The sequence below is a fragment of the Diabrotica virgifera genome, chromosome 10 (assembly GCF_917563875.1).
Source record: "Diabrotica virgifera virgifera chromosome 10, PGI_DIABVI_V3a".
Lineage (NCBI taxonomy): Eukaryota > Metazoa > Arthropoda > Insecta > Coleoptera > Chrysomelidae > Diabrotica > Diabrotica virgifera.
In genome coordinates this window covers 138,339,554-138,366,745 of record NC_065452.1, presented here as the reverse complement: position 1 = coordinate 138,366,745, position 27,192 = coordinate 138,339,554, and the positions used below count along the sequence as shown (strand labels likewise).

The window sequence follows — 27,192 nt, the reverse complement described above, 5'->3', positions numbered from 1 at the left end:
CTGCCATTCTCTATTTCGTTGTTGTCTCCTATTAATAATGCCATAAAATGTTCTCGCCATCTTTCAGTAATCTCTTCATTTTTTAATATGTTACCATCTTTGTCCTCTAAACCTGTTATTCCGTTTGATTTCTTTTGTCTACAGGGTCCTAGAGCAACTTCGCATTACCCTTACTATCACTTTCTATTCTATTTCCAAATTCTTCCCATTGACGATTCTTAGCTTCTTTAATTTTATTTTTAACCAGTATTCTCTGTTCCTCATATTCTTGATAATTACTTTCATTTTTATTGCTTATATACTTTTTCCAATTTTTTCTTCTTCGAAACTTCCAATTTTTTGTCATTATTCCACCAAGCTGTACCTTTCAGATATCTTCCTTTCGTTACACCACATACTTTACTCCCAGTTGCATACACCAGCTCCTTAAAAATATTCCATAATATTTCTATATCCTCCTCAATTTACATTTCGAATTTTGTAAGTCACACATAGTAGAATATGGTCATAAAAGGATAGAAAAAAATAAGCAAAGTATAATAAAAGTGTATATATAATTCAATAATATTAAAAATAATATAATGAACAACTAATACTCAGGTGATAAACAATAAAATCTTCACTGCATCTAGAAAAGATAGTTTTCAAAAAAACTTTCTACGACAATGCTATGTATGTGATATTATTCAAATAGAACCATGTCCTACTTTCGTTTAACAGTATTACCACGTATCTCAAAATTGCTTAATTGTACCATAGAAAACATATTATATAAAAAGACTAGAAATGTGGTCCAAGAAAGTTGGTATTTCACACAGCAATAACTCTGAGATGCGAGCACCTTATACTGAGAATATAATAAGAACAATTATGACATCTGAATAATCAACAAGGCATTCAAAAGTTTATTTGACCCATTCATTGACCACTGATATAATTATTATTTTCATTACTGTTGAAAACATTTAATAATTATTACATTGCTAATACCTGATCAATCAATGGTATCAACTGACTTATTCTAAGCACATTTTGATCTTTCAGCAGGGCATAATTGATTTTTTATATTGGTATGAGGTATTACCATCGCGACCAATGCTCACGTTGAGATATTTCCCTCTTCATCATCCCAAGGGATTTAAAGCTAAATTAAGATGTGATTATTTCAGCTTTATTTTCAAACATGGCGATATAGTTCCCAAATTCTTCCATCTGACTGTTCCGCTTCGCAAGATTTTAAAGTGTGCATCTGAGCAACACCGAATATTCGCTAGAGGAACACCTCATTTGGGCTGGATATCAGACTGATAATGGCTTATTCGTAATATGGTCTAATCTGCATAAAATCTATAAAGGATTTGTACCGGATGTCCCAATAAGAATGGCTCTCGGCCATATCTCAGGAACCGTTTATAGTACAGCTTTGAGAAAAAAATATTTATAACAAAAGTTGGCTCGGGAAAAGCCTGGAAATTATTTTCATAATTGTAGGTCCACCGCTAGAGGGCGTAATTGAATATCAAAAATTTAAAAATCTAAATTTTACAAAATTTACCTAATGAAAGGGCACTGGAAATCCTATCATCGTATTCTTCATCAAATTCTTCGCATATTTGATTTCACAGGTTTAAGTCTACCTTTGCAAATAAGAGGTGGGGGTGAGTGGAAACCTTCTTATGAAAAAATGGCTGAAAGTCCGGTTCTGCTAAATCGAATTTTGCATACTTGGTCTGGTTGAAAACAGCTCTTTTTCGTCAATGTAAGAGTCTTATTTTCGAAATAACCTAATAAGTAATATGTCAGCTGGTAGGCGTTATTAAATTATTTTCGGAAACCTAGTTTTCTTTGGAGAATATTAAATACAATTATGCATTTTTAATTCTGTATTACAAAATTAGATCAAATTAGCAACATAATACCGAAAACCGCCTGCTGATACCTTTTTTCTATCTCGAGATATCTTAAGAAGCGTGTAAATTTTAAACAACTGTTAATGTCACCGGTAAACGAAGTTAAGGAAAAGTAGTGTGCTATGGAAAAAACAAATAAACATTTTTCAGATATAATAATAGAGTTTATTTGTAGCAACCTAGTACATAATAAATAAACTCAGTTTCTCACTGAAGTTGTTAGTCACATGGACTACAACTTGTGCGTGAGGGTTAAATTTAGATTATAAAACAACATGAATTTATCTTAAAATTTACAAAAAAGGATCGAATATAGTCTTGTTCATTCTTGTTCGCTCATCTGTCTTTAAATTTGGGCTCCTCTTTTCACTAATTCAGTTAACGTTAAATTTTGTTTATCGGACCTACAAAAATCTCTAATACAATTCAACAAAGGATTGCGAAAACTTCGGATGGGATTCTTCTGGCAGGACTTCGTTTTCTATAAGAATTTTCATGATATTTTGAAGGTGTTTTATCCATTTTCACTATAATTTTTACAATTTAAATATTTAGAAGTGACTTTTGAAAATATAATATATAAACGTATATAATTAATACACACAACAATAAGACAAACAACACTATAAAATATAACAAAGAAATAAACACAACTATTTAGTGACGACCTAAATGTTCAAATTGTTGCCCATCATTTTCGATGCAAGCATTTAATCTTTCAAGAGTAGATTGAACAACAGTCTCAATTTCTGCTTTCGCAATGCTTTGAATGGCGTTTCGTATTCTCTAGATTCTAGATCATGATTTCTCGAGTAGTGGGCCTAGCGGCAAAAACAAGGTCTTTAATCCGTCCCCATAAATAAAAGTCTAAAACAGTTAAATCTGTTGCTATTCAACCTACTCTTTAAAGAGTAAATGCTTGCATCGAAAATGATGGGCAAAAATTTGAACATTTAGGCAGTCACTAAGGCTAAGTAAGTAGTTGCTTTTATTTCTTTGTTATATTTTATAGTGTTGTTTTAATTAACTATATACGTTTACATCTGAAAACTGTTTATTTGTTTTTTCCATGGCACACTACTTTTCCTTAACCTCGTTTACCGGTGACAGTAACAGTTATGTTTAAAATTCACACATTTCTTCAGATATCTCGAGATAAAATAAAGGTATCGACATGCGGTTTTCGGTATTATGTTGCTAATTTGGTCTAATTTTGTAATATAGGATTAAAAATGCATACTTGTATTTAATATTTTCCAAAGAAAACTGGATTTCTGAAAATAATTAAATATAGCAATCCTAGCTTGCATATTACTTATTAGGCAATTTCCAAAATAAGACACTTACATTGACGAAAAAGAGCTGTTTTCAACAAGACCAAGTATGCAAAATTCGATTTAGCAGAACCAGACTTACAGCCATTTTTTCATAAGAAGGTTCCCACTCACCCCCACCTCTTATTTGCAAAGGTAGACTTAATCTTGTGAAATCAAATATGCGCAGAATTTTATGAAGAATATGATGATTGGATTTCCAGTGCCCTTTCATTAGGTAAATTTTGTAAAATTTTGATTTTTTAATTTTTTATATTCAATTACTCCCTCTAGCGGTGGACCTATAATTATGAAATAAATTTCCAGGCTTTTCCCGAGCCAACTTTTGTTATAAATATTTTTTTCTCAAAACTGTACTATAAACGGTTCCCGAGATATGGCCGAGAGCCATTCTTATTGGGACACCCGGTACTTCTTTCTTTCTTATTTAGATTGCACAAGCACCATTTCTGGCGAATGAGCTCAGATCTACAGTGAATGTGACACACAACCGAGAGAGTGTTTACAATTTAAGAAAAATACTAGAGAGATTCAATTAAAAAAGCAACAGAAGAAAACAATCCAAAATATTATAGAGTGGTGACATTTTTTCCAAATATAAAGAGTTGGAAATAATCCTATTAGTCAGTTTATCACAATTACCTCAAAATCGCACACTGCAGATCAGTTCCTGATTAACCAGATCTATTATACACACGACATGCCAAACAGAAAAAATAGGTCCTATACAATTAATTACACTTATAGCAACCCATATACAATTACGTTAACATAGCAAATCGAAGTTAAAAGTTTTATATGACATGTAGAATATGATTACATATATGAGTCCAGAAATATGGCATTGGCAGCCGAAAAAATTGAATTACCGACTTAATTCTCACATCGTGAAGTGTTAACAAGAATTCTTCGGATAAAACATTTTGTGCCACCATTGGGATAATTGTGCATGGTATGATAAATGTTGACTGAATAATGGCGTCTGACAATGTTATAACGATTTTATTTGTTGTAATAGTATACGGGAACGGTTTGAATCATCCAATTGCATTATATCAAAAAATAGTGGATGAATACTTGTAAATTTCGATATATTTCTGTATCTTTGGCGTTTATCCTTTCTTTTTTCAGTTAGAAGCTTTTACTGGTACACCTAGAAGATCTATTGGACACCAAACAATTGCAATATTTATTTATTCATTTAGCATTCTTTAATAGGGACAAAATATTTTTGAAATTGGCTAGAAAATATCAAATTAAGTGATTACTTAATTTTGAAAGGAGTCATATCAGATGTGTTATATGCTTGCACTATTTTAGAAACTAAAAACGTTCTTGGTAAAATACATTTTAGAATTCATTAAATTTTTGACCGTTTTTTAAAATATTTTCTAAAAGACCGCAGTAAATGACGAAGAAAATATGAATATAAATGGTTGAATTGCTGAACAATTGGAAGTAGTTTGTAGGCCTGTTCCTATAATATGTTTTCGATGATTTGCATCGCTAACCATAGATAAATAATAGGCAAATGCGAGTGAGGAAGTGACTATGTTTAATATTTCCTTCTCAAATATAAATATGGAGAAATTACACGAGGGTTACCAGAGATTTAGATCATCGAGAATAATTTTGAGTTTATTTAACAGCCGGTTCAGCAGACTCGACGTCGTATTGCTAATTTGAGCAACGCCTTCACCAAACGCAATCAATTGACACGGATGTGTAGGGGTGTGCACTTCGCCTGCCTTCCTAATGACTCACTGGTGGCGGATTTGGACCTGGACCGGGGGGGTACGATCGACCCATGGCTGGGTTATCTGGATACGGCATGTCCGCTGTGGGGATGTCGTCATTCTAAAAAAATATTACCACATTAGACAACGTTGCATTATAAATTAAATTAATAAGCAAAAAGCAATTAAACGGTTGGCAGAGATCTGTCGACATTTTGCTAGGTAGCAGTCATGATACTACGACAACCAGAGATAAAGCCACTTCGAGAACAACTTTTAACCGGTGCGCGCATGACGTCAGCGCCCGACAAACTTGTACGGGAAAGCATAGAGTTTTATACGGTTTTATACATTCTCGTGTTATTAAATAACTGAAATTGCCGTTTGTCTGTTCTGTTACACTGTTTAATTTATACTTTGATGAATTATTATAATCATACCAGTAAAATAATACAATATATTATGTAGGTACTGTACTAAAAAAACGTAATAGTTTTTTCATAAAATAATCAAATAAAAGATGGTTTAATTAACAAATAATAAAAAAACTAAAGTTTCAAAAAAGTATTAAAATTACAAAAACAAAATTAAGTAGATAGATTTAGATGGATTTAAAGAGGTGGCCGTTTAGCCTATTCCACTGCTACCTTTTCAGATCTATTGTGGTCCTCTAATTCTAGATTACATTCTTTAGTCTGGCCCTTTTTAAAAGATCCAATAAGCCCCAATTCTCACCGCACATTCTTCTACATTTGCTTAAGGACATAGTAGCTTTCTGTGTGGTTTTCAGGATGTGAGTATTCCATTTTAGCCTATGATCAGTATAAACCCCAAGGTATTTTGTTTTTTTGGCAAATGAAATCTCTGTTCGTCCCAGCACCGGTAGTTTTAAGCCTTCTAGTGCTGTCCTTTGGGTGCAGTTGGCGATTTGTTTTCTGAGTATTGACTATCAGTCTCTCTTATTTACACCGGTCGTCAACTATATTTGGGGCTGCTTACATTCTCCCAGACACCAGCTGGGCAAACCTGCCCCTGATGACGATTGATATATCGTCAGTGTATCCTAGACAAAAGTCTTCTGTGGAGAGATTTTTGAGATCATCTACCAAGGTTGCTCAAAGTAGAGGTGACAGAACTTCTCCTTGTGGACAGCCTCCACCTACTCTTGCTTTGATGGTTGCTTTAACTAGAGTTGATATTTCTATCCTATTCTCCAGGTATAACCTTATCTATCTGCATATTACCGCAGGGCCACAACGAGAAGGGTGCAATCAAAGATTACACACCCCCAATCAATGTTGGGAGTACCCAGCGGTCTTGGGATGGTTTAAGGAGGTGCAAAGTCCTAAGACTCTCCAAGCAAAACTCATCCCCTGAGATTAGTTCTTTTCCCGCTCAGCTTTACGCCGACTAGAAAAAGAGCACATCCCTCGGCAAAAAAAACAAAACAAAAAAAAAACAACAAAAAAAAACAATATTACATTTGATTCATTTTACTTAACGATTTTACATCCGACATCTAAAAAATAGTTTTTTCACATCACCAGATATTTTAACATGAACGGATCTTTCCAATAAAAATTTTTGATAATTTTTGATGCCAACTTTAATAGTGTCCCCATTGAATTGGCAAAAAATATTTTCTAGTTCACGACAGTTCGTAAGTAATATTTCTGAAGGCTTCACCAAACCCCCTTCTGAGAGATGATTTACCCACGAGGAAGAAGTGTTACTATTTGTAGAACTGCCCAAACTCTCTTCATGTCGTAGCTTGAAAGCTATGAAACCAGCTAAATTTTCTAGTCCATCATGATACAACTCTTCCATTTCAAAATCTGTTTGATGGTTTTCATTTTCTGAAGTTACTGGAAGATTTAATTGACTAAAGAGTGGTTCGGTTATCATCACTGAATCTACTACGTCATTGTTGTAACAATCAAGATTCAAAGAGCTTCCTGCTTTCATGTTTTGAAGCGACATGTTTGTTTCTGGTAGGTTACTTACATTAGCTGAGAGTGAAATAACTTCATCGTTCCGACCCATAATAAAATTACGAAGACGGTACAGTCAAACCTGCCATATCCGGATCAATGTGGCGACAGACCGATCCGGATTATGAAAAAATCCGGATATCAAGACCACTAATTCTTTTACAGTCTCTGAAACGTTTTCTCCTTCATACATTCCAGTAATCAACGCCGTCAATAACTTTCGTCGAGAAACACGTTTTATAGATTCTATAATACATTATTTCGGCATCTTTTAGTTCTTCTTTTAGTGCGTTGTCCAACAGCAGGACTCCCTTTCTCGGTAGATTTCGGTAGATTCGGACGGCGTAGAATCGTCCGGATATGGGGAGGTCCGGATATGACAGGTCCGGATATAGCAGGTTGTACTGTATTTAAATTGCAAAGGAGACGGATGATCATGTAAATCTCCAATCGCACGTATTACTGAGAATAGTCCTTCTAAGCAATCTTGATTTAAATTACTTATATGTTGTTATACAATTGATGTTGAAATCTTTTTTTAAATCTAGAAAGAGTAGTCGCAAAGATTTAATACTAACAATAATACCATGCTGAAAGGGCAGTAATGACTATTTCTAATTATATTTAAGAATTTTATCTCGAAAATATAGCTTTATGCTTTTCGAAAACTTTCGCAAACTGCATAAAAATAACAAACCCAAGTTAAAAATCGAACATTTGGCCTGGCGTTTGTCGGTCAGTGACGTAGGCGTAGAAGAGAGAGAGACAGGCTTATTCATGCGCCTGGCTTTATCTCTGGTTGTCGTAGTATCATGGGTAGCAGTAAAATTATGGACTAATATGAACATCAGAAAATAGAGATGAGTTTGTTATACATCAATAAGTTTGAAACAAAAAGAAAGCTGTGAATAAAAATTAATACAGTAGACTCCCTCTATAACGAGAACTGAAATGGCGGAATAATTACCTCGTTATAAGCGGATCTCGTTATATCAGACAACAAATTGTGCAAAATATGAATATATCGTCGCCTCAAAGCAACTGTAGGATATGTAAAATAATGTAGTTTCCAGAAAAACGCAATTGAAAATTTTACGAAAGTTCAGTAATTAATAACTTTTTTATATTTGAATGGATTTACATGGAATTTTGTTTGAGTACAAAATGAGTTTTGTTTGAAAAACAAAACAATTTTGTTGTTCAAACATGTTATTACATAAATTATAACATGAACATACTTGTTTTCCAAAAATTTGACATAATAACCAAAATAAAATGAAAAAATCATCAGAATCACTTTTGGTAATAGCGGATGCTGAAAGTTGTGAAAGTAAAAACTTATTGCATTTTCTTAAATCAGCCCGAAGTTTCTAAAGGGAAATTTATCATGAATTTAGCTTACCTTTCTTTTCCCGATAAATTCTAGAAACAACTCAGAATCAGTGCTATTTTTGTTTGCTAAATACACTAAATACTGACTTCTTCTAGATACCCATAATTTGTACAATTTAAATTGGCTGAATTATTCATTTTTACTTTTAACATACATCTTTTAACATCAATGTAATAGATCTATTGTTTAAGATTACTGAAGATAAAATTGTGACCGCGAGCTGGATAATATAAACAAAGACATAATCGCAACTCAGCAATAACTACATGGCACCAGTAGGATAAGTGCGCAAGATAAGTGTTGCATTAATATTGATGACCAAAATGGGTAAACGACAAAATATAATGGTATGATATGTATGCTGTCTTAGTGTTGCATTATAGAATTTGGGCTAAAAGGAATTAAGCTACACAAGGATATGTAATATTATGAAAAAAGTATTTCACTTTTTATTTATCTTAGTGCTACACTCAACAGAAGGGTTTATTTCGAATCATTTGACATGGATATCACAAAAGCCATTTTTTTTTACATATTATCCTACTACTGTTGCTTTGAGGCGACGATATACAGTCGGAAAAATGAAAGAATGCCCTTGAACGATCATATCAATCACTTATTTTGTATTGCTGTCTTTTTCTATAAATAACAAACGTTTGTTATAGAAAAAGACAGCAAATACAAAATAAGTGATTGATATGATCGTTCATGGGTAATCTTTCATTTTCCGACTGTAGTTTTCTAAAACATTAACTTCCTATAGTGAAGCCATTCGGAGCAATATAAAATGCTAAATATTGTTTCCTTAACAATAAGACGTCGCCATCATAAATTGTACATTTCCTATGATATTCACTATCGGTCAATAGATAAACAAGAAGAAGTTTATTACAGCAGTGACCTCGATAAACACACAGATGTTGGAGATTTCTGTATACAGGCAGTATTTGGGTATTTATTTATAACCATTACTCCGCTAAAAGCAGGTACAGAACCATATTCTTCGATTTCATTGGTCCTCGTTATAACCAAATATGCCTCGTTATAGAGGTGTTATAGTTCAATAGGAATTTCATGGGACATCTAGTGTACCTCGTTATAAGCGAAACCTCGTAATAACCGTGTTCATTATAGAGAGAGTCTACTGTATATACACCTGTATGCACGGGTAAAGTATGGAAACAAAGATATCTGTGACATATCATATTCCTGTATATGTCCACTTTCCTTAAATTTATGAATAATTTTAGATATAATCCCACGCGATATTATAGGCCTTCTTCCTTCATACTTATTTTAAATATTTCACACACCTCTTCGTGTGTTCATGTCCTACGAATTACAAATAATGTCTCAAGTAAAACATACCCAAATTTCATAATTTTTTAGTATTATTACCTGTCACCACATATTTTCGTATTAAAATTTCAATCTTTTGACGCTCTGTTAAATGTACCGTTGTATTAGTCTGATTTTTATCGATTTTACGCCTATTTTCAACAACTATCATAACGTACCTACTGACAATAAAAGCTACTTGATTTAACGAAATGAAACCGATACTCATACAAAAACAAAAAGGACTTTTTTAAACTTTAACAAATACCAAGTGGTCCATTTTATTTTCTATTTATGTTAATATCAACGGTTGTAATAAAAATGTTTTTACTAATTTCTGAATATTAACACTTTAACTCCCAGTCCACAATTTGAAAAACTTTATGCCAACCCATTATACTTTTTTGATATAAAGACATGAAGATTAATATTAAGAACAATTAAAACACATTTTTGTTAAAACAGGAACATGATTTTTCAAAAACATAAGTGTGGTCATATCGCACTAATAATACAATAGTGTCATAACTCAAAATGTTTCGAATTTGACATAACACTATATTCAGGCGTAAAATTCAATTCCCTACAAGTCAATAAAACCGTCGTTTTAATAGTGCAAAAAATGAATAAGAGATGGCGCCATAAGACGTTATTTATGACTGACCGACTGTCGTTATCGCCCTCATAATATTGCGCCATTTTTAATTGCCAACAGTGATCGGGAACGTACGTGTTGCTTTGCTCATCATTTTGAGTTTCCACGTTATTGCTGAATCAGGTATGTAATTTGCATATCTATATTTTGAGTTATTGCAATCTTGTTGATTTGAACCTAACCATAACATTGTTGTTTTTCTACTTATTACACTATTACTGATTTACACAAGCACGTTTTAAAATAATATTTTTACCAACGACACTATTATTGGCTCAGTTCATTATTTTTGACATGCTACACTATTGTTGAATCATAACTTTAAACCATTTTTTTGTTGTTTGTGAAACATTTATTAATCATTATATATTTTTCAATCAACGTATAGGAATAACTCATTTAAAATGTGCAGCAGTGTTATTAAAATGCTTACTAAATACTAAATATTTTATAAATTAAGGGTTGCCACACTCTTCGTGACATTCTTGTTCATTTCGTCAATTACCTATGTTAATAATTACTTAATTCATTTTTAAGGGGGCGATTCATAGCAACACGTGATCGTGAGCCATTACTTGTTGCTATGGCACAAATGTTGAGGATGGCGAGCATGAAAACTCTTCACCGTCGTTATTCCCACTGGTGAGTACAAATAATGAACCTGGTGACCAGATAGAGAACAGTGACGTTACGAATGTACAACCAGCACCTATATCTTCACCATTTACAAGTCATCAAAGTACTTCAAGAAATTGACGTAAACAATGACCTTTAGTAAGGTCAGTAATGTTAAACTTATTACAGAATCCAACCAAAGGCAATATCACATTTCACCGATGCACTCAGACCAGAGCGACTTTGATGCCGATGACTCCAATCGAGATCCGCATTTCGTTCCTGTTGTGCAAAGGAACACCTATAGTTTGTTTCGATGTCAAACAGTAAACCATCAAGTAGCTAGCTCTTCCTCAAGAAGCTCTTCTTCAAGAAGCTCTTCTTCGAGTAGCTCTTCTACTAGTAGCTCTTGGAAAATGCAGAAAACATGGCAAATTATGCGGGAAACATGGCAAACAACATACTGTGGAACCGGAGATCTATGAAGGTGTCAAACATTTTATAAACGCTATACCACGGCGCCGAATTACATAACCTCAGAGCTCAGACGTCACGGGAATCAATCCAGTGTGACAAGTCTTTAGCTGATTTATATAGAGACTACAAAGATAAATGTACAGAAGAAAACTTCAGATCATTTACGTCTGCAACTACTTTTAACCGCATTTTTTACTACATATTTTAACATCTCCTTCCATACACCAAAAAGATCAATGTGATCTTTGTGAAAATTTCAAAAATGCTGATGAGGATGGAAAAAACAATATTGTTGTGACGTACGAAAACCACTTGAAAGAAAAAGAACTGTCCAGAAAGGAGAAAGAAAAAGACAAAAATGCTAACATAGATTCAACAATATTCGCCGTATCTGACTTCTGTGCTGCCAGTACCAAGAGACCAAGTGTCATTATTTTTTTAGAGAAGTAAAATTAACTGTTTTAATTTTACAATGAGCGACAAAGAGTCCGCAAAATTTCCCAAAAACTGACGTAAACCGCAGAAAAAAATTAGTAAATCAAATTGTAGTAACACAAAATATTTCATAAATAATGTCATAACTAAAAATAATATTTCATTTCGAACATTTTGCTTAGAACAATACCGTTTTAACTCAAAATTCTTAAATAACTTTACTGACAGTATTTTTATTTAAATAAGAGTACAAATAATCTTCCTTTAATATTAATTAGAAACACATTATGCATTAATTTTTTGTTTACCTGCACTAGGAAGTGAGTAATGAGTTTTTCGTTGATTCTGAAAAATCATCTTTTTTGAGTTACGACACTATTGTATTATTAGTGCGATATGTGGTACACATGGACTGGCAAGAAATGCTTGACTAATTTTATTTCGAACAATCCATGTGCACTTATATCCAAGTTCATGTTCACTTAACTTTTGTTTATTTTTCCACGATTTACTCATTTTACGCACTACAATAATCTTTATTTTGCAAGCCAACAGCACGTGTAAATGATATCAGTGGGACACATGGGTTGAACGGAAAACTCACTGTGCCCACGGGTGGTGCACATAGGAGCTAAAGTGTTAATGGTCAATAACATGGTCTAATAATGGTCTATTAACAGGATATATATGCTGCTTCGACAATAAAAAACTGTAACAGAAGATTGTAAAATATAAGTATGGGTGGTCCCTAAAATTATCCGTATACCATACGTTTAGTTTTCAATTAGAGATACGCAACTGAAGGAAACTCTAAAATCGGCAACATTGCTTATGAGAATAAGCTGCATCGCCACTGTAGAATCGACGAATGACTGAATAAATTAGGCAATCCAACGATCTGTCAAAACTATTCCAATAAGTCTGGCCTATGACATACAATACATTGAAGGCATATGATAGTATATTGTTATTTTATTATTTTAAAGAAATTTTCGTATATTATGTCCGTGTAAGTATTACTAAATACTTCTGTGACATAGTAAAAAATATTGCTTACGTCAATACACTTTAATAAGTAGTTAAAAAGTAATTTCGATGATTGAAGAAAGGTAGGTTAACAAATTTTATATTTCATAAGTTAATAGAAAATAATATTGAGCATCCCTAAAATAGATTTTAGGTAAAATCATCGTGGTAACAAGTATTTTATTATTTTACGTACCTAGTAATAGTTGTTATGCGACTGACAATGTATTGTAGTTAACTTTGGAAGCAGGTTGGATAGCAGGAGCGTCATTTGAAATTTTGTTTGGGGGGGGGCAAGCACTATATATACAATACATTATATATGATGTTATGATGAATATTGATGTATTTTTTGTAAATTTCAGTCATTTTTTAGGGCCAGGGGGGGGGCAAATGCCCCCCCCTGGACGCCCAAATGACGCCCCTGTTGGATAGGGATCAAGTATCTTTCTTTGCTGTTTCGAAACTACTGAATTTTAAACATGCTACCCACTTATCATCTGCTAAATAGTGCTAAACACAGACAAGAATGGGTAAGAGCCATAAGAAGAGCAGACCTCACAAAAAAAATATGAAAAAGTGTGTGTGAAAAAGTCAACATTTTATTAAAGGTGATGTTATAAATAGTCAATAATTATTATCTTCTATAAAGAAATAATATCAATCTTAATATAATTCAATAAAATATTGTATTGTAAATATTTAATATTGTATCTTAAATATTAAATTTTGATTTTAAATAAAATATCCAATAAAAATCGATTGTGTGCAGTGTTGCCAGAGAAATTTTTGTAAATGCACCGGAATGAATAAAATAGTGACACAAAATGTACTAAACCGACATTTTGTACAAAAACTTAAAAAACGTCGTTTAATGTTATTTGAAACAAATTTCTTATATCACAAAATTTTAGGTTTTTACTTTAGGAGACTTTAGTATCAAAAGTTTGGTTGTTAATTGTATCAAATTGGTACAATTGTAACAACTATATCAACGCTGGTTGTCTGCTATACGTCCTGTCATTAAAAATCACGTGGTTTGGATTGCCTAATTGGCGCGACTTGGATGTGGAAAGCGGGGAAGCAGTGTTGCCATGTATTGGGTATATGTACTTCTATATCTAATTTAAAAGTAAACACACGGTATCTCAGAAACTGCACATTTGGCAACGTCGAAAATATACAATTTTAAATCGTTGGTACATCTAATATACATCACCAAAGATTTTGTTACTAATTATACGGGACGGGGTGACACAGATATCTTTATGTGTCCATACTTTATGCGCGGACTGTATGATCCAGTAAAAATAAAAGCTTCACTTACCCTTTGGAAGACGCCAGCGCTCCTGTTTCCCGCAGTGGTGCGTTTCATTGTTCTATCCTCATATCTTGTTCCACTTTGTGAAGCCATGGGGCGGTTTAAAGTACTGTTGGCATTGTTCGGTGAATTAGGTCCAGCGTTGCGTGCAGCTACTGTTTTTGTAACAAAATCTTGTTCTTTCCAGCCGTGCTTTTTGTAAACGTCCCGCAAGTCTTGGTGTTGCCACATCGTAAACAGGACTTGTCCAGCGAATTTTAGTACCCTTGGAGTATATTTCTGTCGTTGCCTTGTAATGGTCATCAGTCTTTCTACACCTCCTGCCTCTAGTAGAGATCTGGAGAATTCAGCGTTCTTTTTAATAACTTCGTTTAAGGTGGCTAAGACAGCAGCTATGGTGTCGTCAGAGGTGCCTTGATCGTGCTGTGTATTTCCTGACGGAAGTTTTTGGACAAGATCTCTCATGGCGTACTTTCCTATGAGTTCTTTGTTGCGTTGATCAATGGCAAGATTCCTAAGTGCTGTAGCCACTGCACATACCACCCTATCCACCTCCATACGTAGCAGTTCCACTAATATTGGGAGACCTTTCTCCTTGCGTACTGCCGCCCGAATCTCTATACTAGGTTGCCAGTAACAAGCTGCCAAATTTTGAAGGGCTCCAGCTGCCGCCTCTAGGGTTTCTGGATTGGAACAGCTTTGCAATAAAGCTAAATAAGATTGCACTACTTCTGGTTGCCAGAGAAGCTCCATCCCTCTAACTGGATCTCCTCTAGCACTCGCGCTAGACATACCGCCTGGGGCTCCTGCGGAAAAATTGTTTTCCTTCGTGTCTGAGGACTGACTGTCTTTTTTCTTTTTACTTCCACCGAAGCAGCCCAAATTTTCACCTTAAAATTAATAAAATATTGTTAGAAATTACTAAATGCAGCTAAAAATTATTGGATGTTTGGACAAACGAGATAATCCACCTATTATTCAAAAATGGTGATAAGAAACAACAAAAAATCTACAGAGGTATGACTATATTTAATTAACTTGAAGAAGGCACTTGACAGAGTTATACTTAAAGATGTATTACATATCTTGTGTAACAAGGGGATCTCGCTGGATATTATAAAAACAATTGAAAGCGTCTATCAACACCCGTGTTGAGCTGCCCCCCCCCCACTTGCAAAAATCAAAAAACAAATAGCCCTGATTTATGAGCTCTCATATTCAGCAAACTAAAAATTTTGAGCTCGTTCCACTGAGCAGGAATTTGATACTTAAGTGGGGGGGCTGACTCAGCCCCCCACCACTTAAAAATAGGAATATTGAATCGGTTTTTGCGGCAGAATTACGAGCTATTTATGAGCTCTTGAAATTATATAGTTTCGATTTTTGAGCTCATCCCCTTCATCCCCAAACAACCCTTTAATTGATTTAACTTAAGAGAAAAATGCTGAGAAAACCTAAAATATATAGTATTGCGGATATAATTCCTATAACTTATATACTCTAAGAATAAACTATTACATCACGTGCATTTCGATTATTGAGCTACAACCCCTTCGCAAGAAAACCACCCTATCTTCCCGGCTTAAGAGAAAGTTGTACTTAAAATGCATTAAACTAATTATTTGGCGACTACATATCATTGAATTATTTATAAGCTTCCAAATTACGCGCATTTAGATCAGTAAATTTCAATTTATTTTGTATAGTGCAGTCACTGAAGGTAAAAATCAACGATTACCTTCAATTTCGGTGAACCTTCATCGATTTTCACGAAAATTGGTCAGTGGTTAGAGGATACGTCAAGAAACAAAGGTGACATGGTACCACCTTGCGCTTTTACCCTGAGGGTGGATACCGCCCCCTCTCGGGGGTGAAAATTATTTTATTAAAAATAACTGCACAAATCAATAAAAGAACAAATTAAAAGCAAAATTTATTATTTAAAGTTAATAAAATAAGTCAATACTTTTTAAGTTATTAAAGATCAAAGATTTTAATTATTCGTGAAAAAAATTCATGTTATGAAGCGGTTTCGTAAATCACTGAAAAACTGTAAGTTTTTACAAAAAAGTTAATAGTAGTTTAATTCGTATAGCTTATATTCTAAGAATAAACTCTTAAATCACGCGCCTTTCGATTATAGAGCTACAACCCCTTCGCAAGAAAACCATCCCATATTCCCGGCTTAAGAGAGAGTTGTACTTAAAATAATTTAAATTAATTATTTGTCGACTAGATATCGTTTAATAATTTATGAGCTCGCAAAATATACGCATCTCAATTATTGAATTGCAATTTTTTTTCTATAGTGCAGTCACTGAAGGTAAAAATTATTTTATTTTATCGTAAAAATCGATGAAGGTTCACCGAAATTGAAGATAATCGTTGATTTTTACTTTCAGTGACTGCACTATATAAAATAAATTGCAATTTACTGATTTAAATGCGCGTAATTTGAAAGCTTATAAATTATTAAATGAATGTAGTCGCCAAATAATTAATTTAATGCATTTTAAGTACAACTTTCTCTTAAGCCGGGAAGATAGGGTGGTTTTCTTGCGAAGGGGTTATAGCTCAATAATCGAAATGCACGTGATTTAATAGTTTATTCTTAGAGTATATACGCTATAGGAATTAAATCCGCAATACCATGTATTTTAAGTTTTCTCAGCATTTTTCTCTTAAGTTAAATCAATTAAAGGGTTGTTTGGGGGTGAACGGGATGAGCTCAAAAATCGAAACTATATAATTTCAAGAGCTCATAAATAGCTCGTAATTCTGTCGCAAAAACCGATTCAATATTCCTATTTTTAAGTAGTGGGGGGGGGCTGACTCAGCCCCCCCCACTAAAGTATTAAATTCCTGCTCAGTGGAACGAGCTCAAAATTTTTAATTTGCGGAATATGAGAGCTCATAAATAGCTCATAAATCAGGACTATTAGTTTTTTAATTTTTGCAAGTGGGGGGGGGGAGCAGCTGAACACGGGTTCTATCAACACCATAAGATGGAAGTCAGAATTTCTTGTTTACTTGCGACAAAGATAACTAGACGGATAACTTACAGAAGCTATAGATACAGAATACAGGCAATGGAAGAAGACATGATAATTGACTAAGCTCTACGCTATTCAATATAATCATGGAAGAAGTCATAAAGAGCGTCAATAAAGGAAGATGATGCAGAATGGAGAATATAATGAAATTAAAATCTCCCTTACGCAGACGATGCAATATAGACTAGTTCACACATTTAAAACAAGAGCAAAAGAATTTAACATGATAATTTCAACTCGAAAACAGCAATAGTAATCAGTAAAGAACCAATGAGTGTTAATGAGCCAAGCAGTGTGTAATAAGCTACCCGTCACTAAAGAGACAAATAATGAAACATTAAAAATTAAAGAGAGAAAGATAGAGAGAGTATAATGTGTTTGATTATCGTACGTTACAAAAAAGGGGCTGAAAAACTATATGAACACCTGACAATACTCTTTCAAAACTGCATAAACAAAGTAGAGGTTCCAGCTGAATTTAAAACCTCTACCATTTCAACTTTACATAAAAAAGGAAACAAACAAAACTGCGACAATTATCGTGGAATAGCAGTTACTAGTACCATTAGTAAAATCTATGGGAAAATGATCAAAAATAGAATAGAAAGAGAATACACTGATATGGAGGCAGAAGAACAGGCGGGTTTTAGAGCTGGTAGATCGACCATAGACCACCTTTTTTGTATCACTCAACTTATAGAAAAAAAGGTTGCTGTAGATCAAGAAGTCCACTTTTTGTTTGTTGATCTAAAAAAGGCCTACGATAGCATCCCCCAAAACAAGTTATGGAACACTCTAAGACAAACGAACATCAACTCAAATCTCATAACAGCAGTGGAAAAACTATATGATAACGCCAGCGCCAAAGTTAAAATAGGAACGAATGTTTCCAAAGGTTTTGTAGTAGACAAAGGACTGAAGCAGGGACGCTGCCTATCGCCGACACTTTTCAAAATATATCTGGAACAAGCATTAAAACTTTGGAAGCGGAAGTGCAGCGGCATGGGTATACAATTAAATAATAACAACCTGTACACTCTATGTTTTGCTGATGATCAAATTGTGATTGCCAACGAATATGACGATCTGGAATACATGACTCGGAAATTAATCGAAGAGTACAAAAAATGGGGATTAGAAGTTAACATAGAGAAAACAATGTACATGAACATCGGTGGCAACGAACAGAATCTAGTTTTAAACGACGGACAACACATTAAGTACAACAATAAATATTCTTATTTAGGAGTAGAAATCACGGACGACGGCAAATCAGATCAGACTATAAAAAAACGAAACACTCAAGGTAGAAGGGGCATATCTCAACTAAATAGTATTATTTGGGATCAACATATATCAAAAAAAATAAACATCGAATATACAACACTATTATAAAGAGAATAGTAATGTATGGAAGTGACGTGTGGCAGTTAAAGACAACTACTGAAAGAACACTATAAGCCACGGAGATGGACTACTGGAGACGTGCCGCAGGAAAATCAAAACTCGAAAGAAATAATAACGAACGTATACGAGAGATTATGGGAGCCACACATACGATTGTCGAAGATATAAGAGTACAACAACTAAAGTGGTATGGACATGTGCAGAGAATGCCAGAACACCGTCTGCCAAAACAGATTCTAGATTGGTCACCACATGGAAAGAGAAAAAGAGGCCGACCCAGAAAGAGCTGGAGAGAAGGAATAGACAGAGAGATCCGAGAGAGAGGTTTAGACGAAGACCTTTGGGAAGATAGAGATGCATGGAGATTGGGCATCGGAAGACGTCGGAGGACGTTTTAAACCGATTATATATATATATATATATATATATATATATATATATATATATATATTGTTATATTTCTATTTGATATGAGAATTAAAATTTTATAATTATAAGCAAAATTCAAATTAATATAAAAGATCTTCAATTTTCTCAGCCACGGGCATGTAAATTTAGAACAACCTGTATACAACAAATTATTATATTTAGTTTTTAAGAAAGTGATTCGAAGAAGTGTACGAAACTCGGTAACAATGCGCCTAAGATAAACAAGTTGAGTGACGCGGACCATTATAGTGTTTCGCGGAAGATTCGATCATTAGCCTACGCTAAATAAGACTCAGTGAAATAGATAATAGGTCATTAAGTTTTGTAAAAAGTAGAAAGTAAGTTTAAATTGGGAAATTATTATTTTTTCTTGAAATCCATTAAACATATTTAGAAAGATTAAAAGTTGGTATTGAGGAATACGGCGAATTAAAATTTGTGGTGGAATGTTGATTTTTGAATCTGGAAGGGATATTGAGAAAGTAGGGGATGAATGAGGATGAGAGATCAGAATGTTTTGAGCGGTCGAGAGGTGAAGTCCAGTGGTAGACGGTAGTGTACGAAGAGTGAAAAAGCCGGTATAATTCCGTGAGTGTTGAGTACCCATCGGAACGAGAGGTAGGCCGAGTCGAGAGAAAAGAATCTCCTTGAGCAAAGAGTGTCCCGGTAGCTGATTGAAGTGGTTCGAAAAAGGTAGAACACGGCATCACGAGAAAAGCAGGAACGAGAGCGATACGAGGTAGTTTTCAAAGGAGAACATTACTGGAGGCCAGGACGAGTTTTTCATCGCAACCAAGGGTAGGAGGAAACGGGTCTTGTGTGAGGACATTCGCAGTTCACCAGATAAAGGTCAGTCTCATTTGTCAGGACATGAATGTATGGTTTTTTTTGTATTAAATACCACATTAAAAATTGAAGAACATAATCGCTAATATCAGAAGATTTTCATCAAACTTAAATCAATTTGTTGCTAATAAATCCTAATAGTTCATTATTAATAAAAATTTTAAATTGGAAACCAAAAGGAAATAAGATTCCCATTTTTAAATGTTTGTATTAAATAAATATAAGATCTAACAAATATTAAGCAGTAATTGCCATTTATATAAAATAAACAAAATTTCGATTTATAATTGTAATCCATATGTGTGTATTATTTTATTTTTTTCCTATCCCGATTAGGAACCACTGAGAAATACTTAGAAGTCACGAAAGTAAGTAAGTAATTTTATAATTCGCCCTGAGATTGAAAACATATTGATATGTGATCTGGTTGATTAATTAGATTATCATTAATGCATTAATGAAATTAAATTACATATAAGAATATCATCACATATAAATAAGATTACAACAATATATATATTGTTATATTTCTATTTGATATGAAAATTAAATTTTGATAATTATAAACAGAATTCAATTTAATATAAAATATTTTCAATTTTCTCAACCACGGGCATATAAATTTAGAACAACCTGTATACAACAAATTGTTATATTTAATTTTAAGAAGTGATTAAACGAAACTCGGGAAAATGCGCTTAGAATAAACAAAGTGAATGGCGTACCATTATCGTTGTTCGCGGAAGGTTCGATCATTAGCCTATGCTAAATAAAACTCAAGTGAAATCGATAATAGGTCATTATCGTAGTTCGCGGAAGGTTCGATCATTAGCTTATGCTAAATGAGACTCATTTGAAGTAGATAATAGATCATTAAATTTTGTAATTAGTAGAAAGTAATTTTAGAATGGGAATTAACTATTTTTCTTTTGAAATCCATTAAGCATATTTAGAAAGATTAAAAATTGGTTTTGAGGAATACTGCGAATGAGAGTTGGTGGTGGAAGTGTGATGTGTGAATCTGGAAGGGATATTTAGAAAGTAGGGGAATGAATGACAAATAGAGATCAGAATGTTTTGAGCTGTCGAGAAGTGAAGTCCAGTAGTAGACGGTAGTGTACGGAGAGTGAGAAAGCCGGTGTAGTTCCGTGAGTGTGGAGTATCTATCGTGGAACGAGAGGTAGGCCAGGTTGAGAGTAAAAGAACCTCCTTGAGCCAAGAGTTCCCGGTAGCTGATTGCAGTTTCGAAAAAGGTAGAACACAGCATCACGACAGAAGCAGGAAACGAGAGCTATACGAGCTAGTTTCAGAGGAGAACATTACTGGAAGCCAGGACGAGGTTTTGATTGCAGCCAAGGATAGCAGGAAACGGGTCTTGTGTGAAGACATTCTCAGTTCACCAGAAAAAGGTCAGTCTCATTTGTTTGGACATGAATGTATGGGTTTTTCGTATTAAATACCACATTTAAAATTGAAGAAACATAATCAATAATATCAGAAAAGCTTCATCAAACTTAAATAGAATTGTTGCTAATAAATCATAATAGTTAAATGTTAATAAAAACTTTCAATTGGAAACCAAAAGGAAATAAGATTCCCATGTGTAAATGTTATGTTTAAGAATAATAAGATATAGCAAATATTAAGCAGTGATTGCCAGTTAAATAAAATAAACAATATTTTGATTACAATTGTAACCCACATGTGTTATTATTTTACTCTTTTCTTTCCTATCCCGATTAGGAACCATTAAGAAATACTTAGAAGCCACGAGAGTAAGTAATTAATTTTATAATTCGCCCTGAGATTGAAAACATATTGATATGTGATCTGGTAAATTAATTAGATTATGATTAATGCATGGATTAAATTAAATGACATATAAGAATATTATCTCATATCAATAAACAAGATCACAACAACTGTCGTCCAACGTGGAAAGCATTGTAAAGTATTTCTAGTGGCAAATTTGAAGGATAGAAAGAGTAAAGCCGGTATTTGAAAATTTATATGCCTGTGGTAAAAAGTGAGATACTTACATTTGATAACATAAAATTTTAGATCTCTTTAGGTACAAATTTTACATAACTGATTTAATATTTTATTTTTACGATATTTACATTTGATATATTTATTGACAATTTATAATATTTGGGTGAGAAAAAATCGTCTTGGTAACATACTAGTAAAATTTCATATTTGGCGGGGACAGTACTTCTTGAAAACAAATGTCTGTGACAAGAAGCCAAAGCAAAGACAACAAAAAACAAAAAGAACATTCAAATCAAGAGAATAATTCAGACCAAGAAGATATTTTAGACACGACAATCATGGCATCAGAACAGCAAGAATTATCAGGAATAGATAAATTATTACAAATGATGCAACTCCAGTCACAAAGAATGGAACAGAAAATGGATGAAACACAACAAAAACTGGATGACAATCAAAGAGAAACAAAACAAGCAATAGATATGTTAAGCGATCTAATTATGACCACTAAAAGGAACAAACATATTCTGGTAATGGTGGATGTGTTTTCAAAATACGTAAAATTATATAGTTGCCGCACCACAAAGGGGGAAGAAATATTAAGAAAAATCGACAATTTTATAGCCATAGTAGGAACACCAAAAAAGATTCTACTGGACAATGCAACGTATTTCCGAAATGATCGTTTCAAGGGACAACTTCGAGAACGAGGAATAGAGACAAATTTTGTCAGCATCAGGCATCCACAGAGTAATCCTTCGGAACGATTCATACAGGAAGTGACGAAATTTCTTCGCATTGCAACAGATGGTCAACATCGCCACTGGGACAGGAAAATGGCGGAAATAGAAAGGTATCTAAATACAATTCCGAGCACAGTAACAAAAGAGACCCCAGAATACATCATGAAGGGTGTACTGCCGATAAGGCCATGGGAAGACCAAGATCCAAAAGAATATCAATAGGTGATTGAAACCGTACAGAGAAGATTACGGCGAAGCAACGAAAAATATATCCAAAGACAGGAACAAAATAGAAAAAGAAGACCAGTGACTTTCCAAAAGGGTGAAACAGTACTCGTGAGGGCATTACGAGTATCAAATCTTCCTGGTGGCATTTGCGCAAAGTTGATGCCTGTTTTCGAAGGCCCGTACATCGTGAATAATGAAAATGGGATAAATAGTTATGAATTGAGGCACAGGAACTCGGAAAAGATCCGAGGAATTTATAATATTCACGATGTATACAAATATCACGAATAAAAGACAGAATTACATGAAGTAGATAGTAAGTTAGGGTATAAGACGTAGATTAAAGTAAGGAAATATACAGGGAGTTGGTTTTGCCTCGAGAAAATTTATTTAAAAATGCAGATAAATTTTATCGAATACAAGGCGGGGATTTGTTATATTTCTATTTGATATGAAAATTAAATTTTGATAATTATAAACAGAATTCAATTTAATATAAAATATTTTCAATTTTCTCAACCACGGGCATATAAATTTAGAACAACCTGTATACAACAAATTGTTATATTTAATTTTAAGAAGTGATTAAACGAAACTCGGGAAAATGCGCTTAGAATAAACAAAGTGAATGGCGTACCATTATCGTTGTTCGCGGAAGGTTCGATCATTAGCCTATGCTAAATAAAACTCAAGTGAAATCGATAATAGGTCATTATCGTAGTTCGCGGAAGGTTCGATCATTAGCTTATGCTAAATGAGACTCATTTGAAGTAGATAATAGATCATTAAATTTTGTAATTAGTAGAAAGTAATTTTAGAATGGGAATTAACTATTTTTCTTTTGAAATCCATTAAGCATATTTAGAAAGATTAAAAATTGGTTTTGAGGAATACTGCGAATGAGAGTTGGTGGTGGAAGTGTGATGTGTGAATCTGGAAGGGATATTTAGAAAGTAGGGGAATGAATGACAAATAGAGATCAGAATGTTTTGAGCTGTCGAGAAGTGAAGTCCAGTAGTAGACGGTAGTGTACGGAGAGTGAGAAAGCCGGTGTAGTTCCGTGAGTGTGGAGTATCTATCGTGGAACGAGAGGTAGGCCAGGTTGAGAGTAAAAGAACCTCCTTGAGCCAAGAGTTCCCGGTAGCTGATTGCAGTTTCGAAAAAGGTAGAACACAGCATCACGACAGAAGCAGGAAACGAGAGCTATACGAGCTAGTTTCAGAGGAGAACATTACTGGAAGCCAGGACGAGGTTTTGATTACAGCCAAGGATAGCAGGAAACGGGTCTTGTGTGAAGACATTCTCAGTTCACCAGAAAAAGGTCAGTCTCATTTGTTTGGACATGAATGTATGGGTTTTTCGTATTAAATACCACATTTAAAATTGAAGAAACATAATCAATAATATCAGAAAAGCTTCATCAAACTTAAATAGAATTGTTGCTAATAAATCATAATAGTTAAATGTTAATAAAAACTTTCAATTGGAAACCAAAAGGAAATAAGATTCCCATGTGTAAATGTTATGTTTAAGAATAATAAGATATAGCAAATATTAAGCAGTGATTGCCAGTTAAATAAAATAAACAATATTTTGATTACAATTGTAACCCATATGTGTTATTATTTTACTCTTTTCTTTCCTATCCCGATTAGGAACCATTAAGAAATACTTAGAAGCCACGAGAGTAAGTAATTAATTTTATAATTCGCCCTGAGATTGAAAACATATTGATATGTGATCTGGTAAATTAATTAGATTATGATTAATGCATGGATTAAATTAAATGACATATAAGAATATTATCTCATATCAATAAACAAGATCACAACAATATATATATATATATATATATATATATATATATATATATATATATATATATATATATATATATATATTAATATATATATAGTAAACTCTTAAATATTGGGGAAATCTGCAAGAAAGACTCTAATGAGTATCAATTGTTTCGCCGAACGTTTTCGCCAAAGAGAATTAATTTGGCTTCTTCGTGGCTGAAAGAGAAGAAATTATAATTAGCTACCATATATTACCTATTAAAAAACACTGGAGATCTTACCGTAACTTAGAATTGTAGAGTTAGGATGTTATAAAAAACTTAGCTAGTAACAACATAGTGGTTTTTTGTTACTGTTAGAAAAAAGTTACTGTTAGAAATGTATGGTAGCTGTGAACTTGAGACGCAAAAGTGTACCCAAGGGTAACCGAAAAAACCCAATGCAACTACATTTTGAAGGAATTAATTCTTTGAGTTGTCGGCAATAACTAAATTTTTGATTGTTAAAAAGATCACATGTGAGGTTCTGTTTTGCCAGAACGCATGCGCTGACATGTCAAAGTAGTTCTTATGATTCTTTATAATGTCGTTAAGGTTCATTGGTGTAACAAGATGAAATTAATTACCAGTTTAGGGTAATATTATTTTTTTTTTTTTAAATTAATGAAAATTATTATTTAAGTAGGTTAGTTATTAATGGATAAATCAGTCAAGTTAGTTCTCTGTGATGTTACACTTTTCTTGGTATCGGATTTAAGTAAGAAGTGGTATATATTGCTTAGATTCTTAATGTCACTCTTAACATTGATGGAAAAATCGTTAAGGAAAATATATGACATTTCAATGAACTCTCTTTTAGATTTATTGTTCTCACGGTGGAGAATTGTAGTGTTATTATAGTCCATGAGATGACCAGTGGAATGTACATGTTTGGCTAAAGCACAACGGTCTGGGTGAAGTCGAGAATCACTTTTGTGTAGTGTGATACGTGATTTCAATAATTGAGAGGTTTGGCCGATGTAAGAATTGTTGCAAGAGAGGCATGGAATGTTGTAGACAATGTTACTAAGCATATCTGTAGGTGTCTTATCTTTGATCTTAGAATAAAGATTATTAATTGTTAGGGCTGATCTACAAGCCACATTAAGTTTAATATTGTTATTGTTATTACCAAAGCTATTTTCAACACTTTTCAGAATCCTTGTTAACCCCGGAGTGATATCACTGAAGTATGGTAATGAAAAATATTTGTTTATAGGAGTATCAGAGACTGGGTTCCCACTTGTTACTAGCTAAGTTTTTTATAACATCCTAACTCTACAATTCTAAGTTACGGTAAGATCTCCAGTGTTTTTAATAGGTAATATATGGTAGCTAATTATAATTTCTTCTCTTTCAGCCCTGAAGAAGCCAAATTAATTCTCTTTGGCGAAAACGTTCGGCGAAACAATTGATACTCATTAGAGTCTTTCTTGCAGATTTCCCCAATATTTAAGAGTTTACTATTTAACTTATCTGCAAAGATTAAATTTATTATATTATTTTATATATATATATATATACAGGGTGTAACGAAAATACAGGTCATAAATTAAATCACATATTCTGAGACCAAAAATAGTTCCAATGAACCTAATTTACCTTATTACAAATATGCACATAAAAAAAGTTACAGCCCTTTGAAGTTACAAAATAAAAATCGATTTTTTCGAATATATCGAAAACTATTAGAGATTTTTTATTGAAAATGGACATGTGGCATTCTTATGGCAGGAACATCTTAAAAAAGAATTATAGTGAAATTTGTGCACCCCATAAAAATTTTATGGGGATTTTGTTCCCTTAAACCCCCCCAAACTTTTGTGTACGTTCCAATTAAATTATTATTGTGGTACCATTAGTTCAATTCAATATTTCTATAACTTTTTTTCCTCTTAGTATTTTTTCGATAAGGCAGTTTTTATCGAGTTGCGGCTTCTTTTTTAATATGTTTACATAAAACTTTTATGGGGGTTTTGTTCCTTTAAACCCCCCAAATGTTTGTGTATGTTCCAATTAAACATTTACTGCGGTACCATTAGTTAAACACAGTGTTTTTAAAACTTTTTTGCCTCTTTGTATTTTTTCGAGAAGGCACTTTTTATCAAGATATTACTTCTTTTTTAATATGGTTCAAAATATACCTAAACATGTAAATCATAAATAAATTTTCATATTATTACCAAGTCTCCATAATCGTACTTAGCCATATACAAATATGTGGTGGATTTGACAAATATTCAAAATATCTCGATAAAAACTGACTTTTGGAAAAAGTACCAAGAGGCAAAAAAGTTTTTAAAATATTGTGTTTAGCTAATGGTACTACAATAATAATTAAATTGGAACGTACACAAAAGTTTGGGGGGGTATAAAGGAACAAAACCCCCATAAAATTTTTATGGAGTGTCCAAATTTTACTA

At 33.3% G+C, this 27,192-nt stretch overlaps 1 protein-coding gene across 6 annotated transcripts in view; it reads right to left on the bottom strand.

Annotated features, from left to right (window-relative positions):
• Positions 1-535: 535 nt before the first annotated feature.
• LOC126893261 (catenin delta-2) overlaps positions 536-27,192 on the bottom strand; it is a 101,086-nt gene continuing 74,429 nt past the window's right edge. For all 6 annotated transcript variants that reach the window (XM_050663261.1, XM_050663264.1, XM_050663263.1 and 3 more), the window contains 2 exons: positions 14,238-15,121; positions 536-5,101 (listed from right to left, as the gene is read on the bottom strand). In XM_050663261.1, the coding sequence (XP_050519218.1) occupies positions 4,997-5,101; positions 14,238-15,121 (989 nt within the window). In that variant the 3' untranslated portion in view covers positions 536-4,996. The remainder of the gene's footprint in view (positions 5,102-14,237; positions 15,122-27,192) is intronic.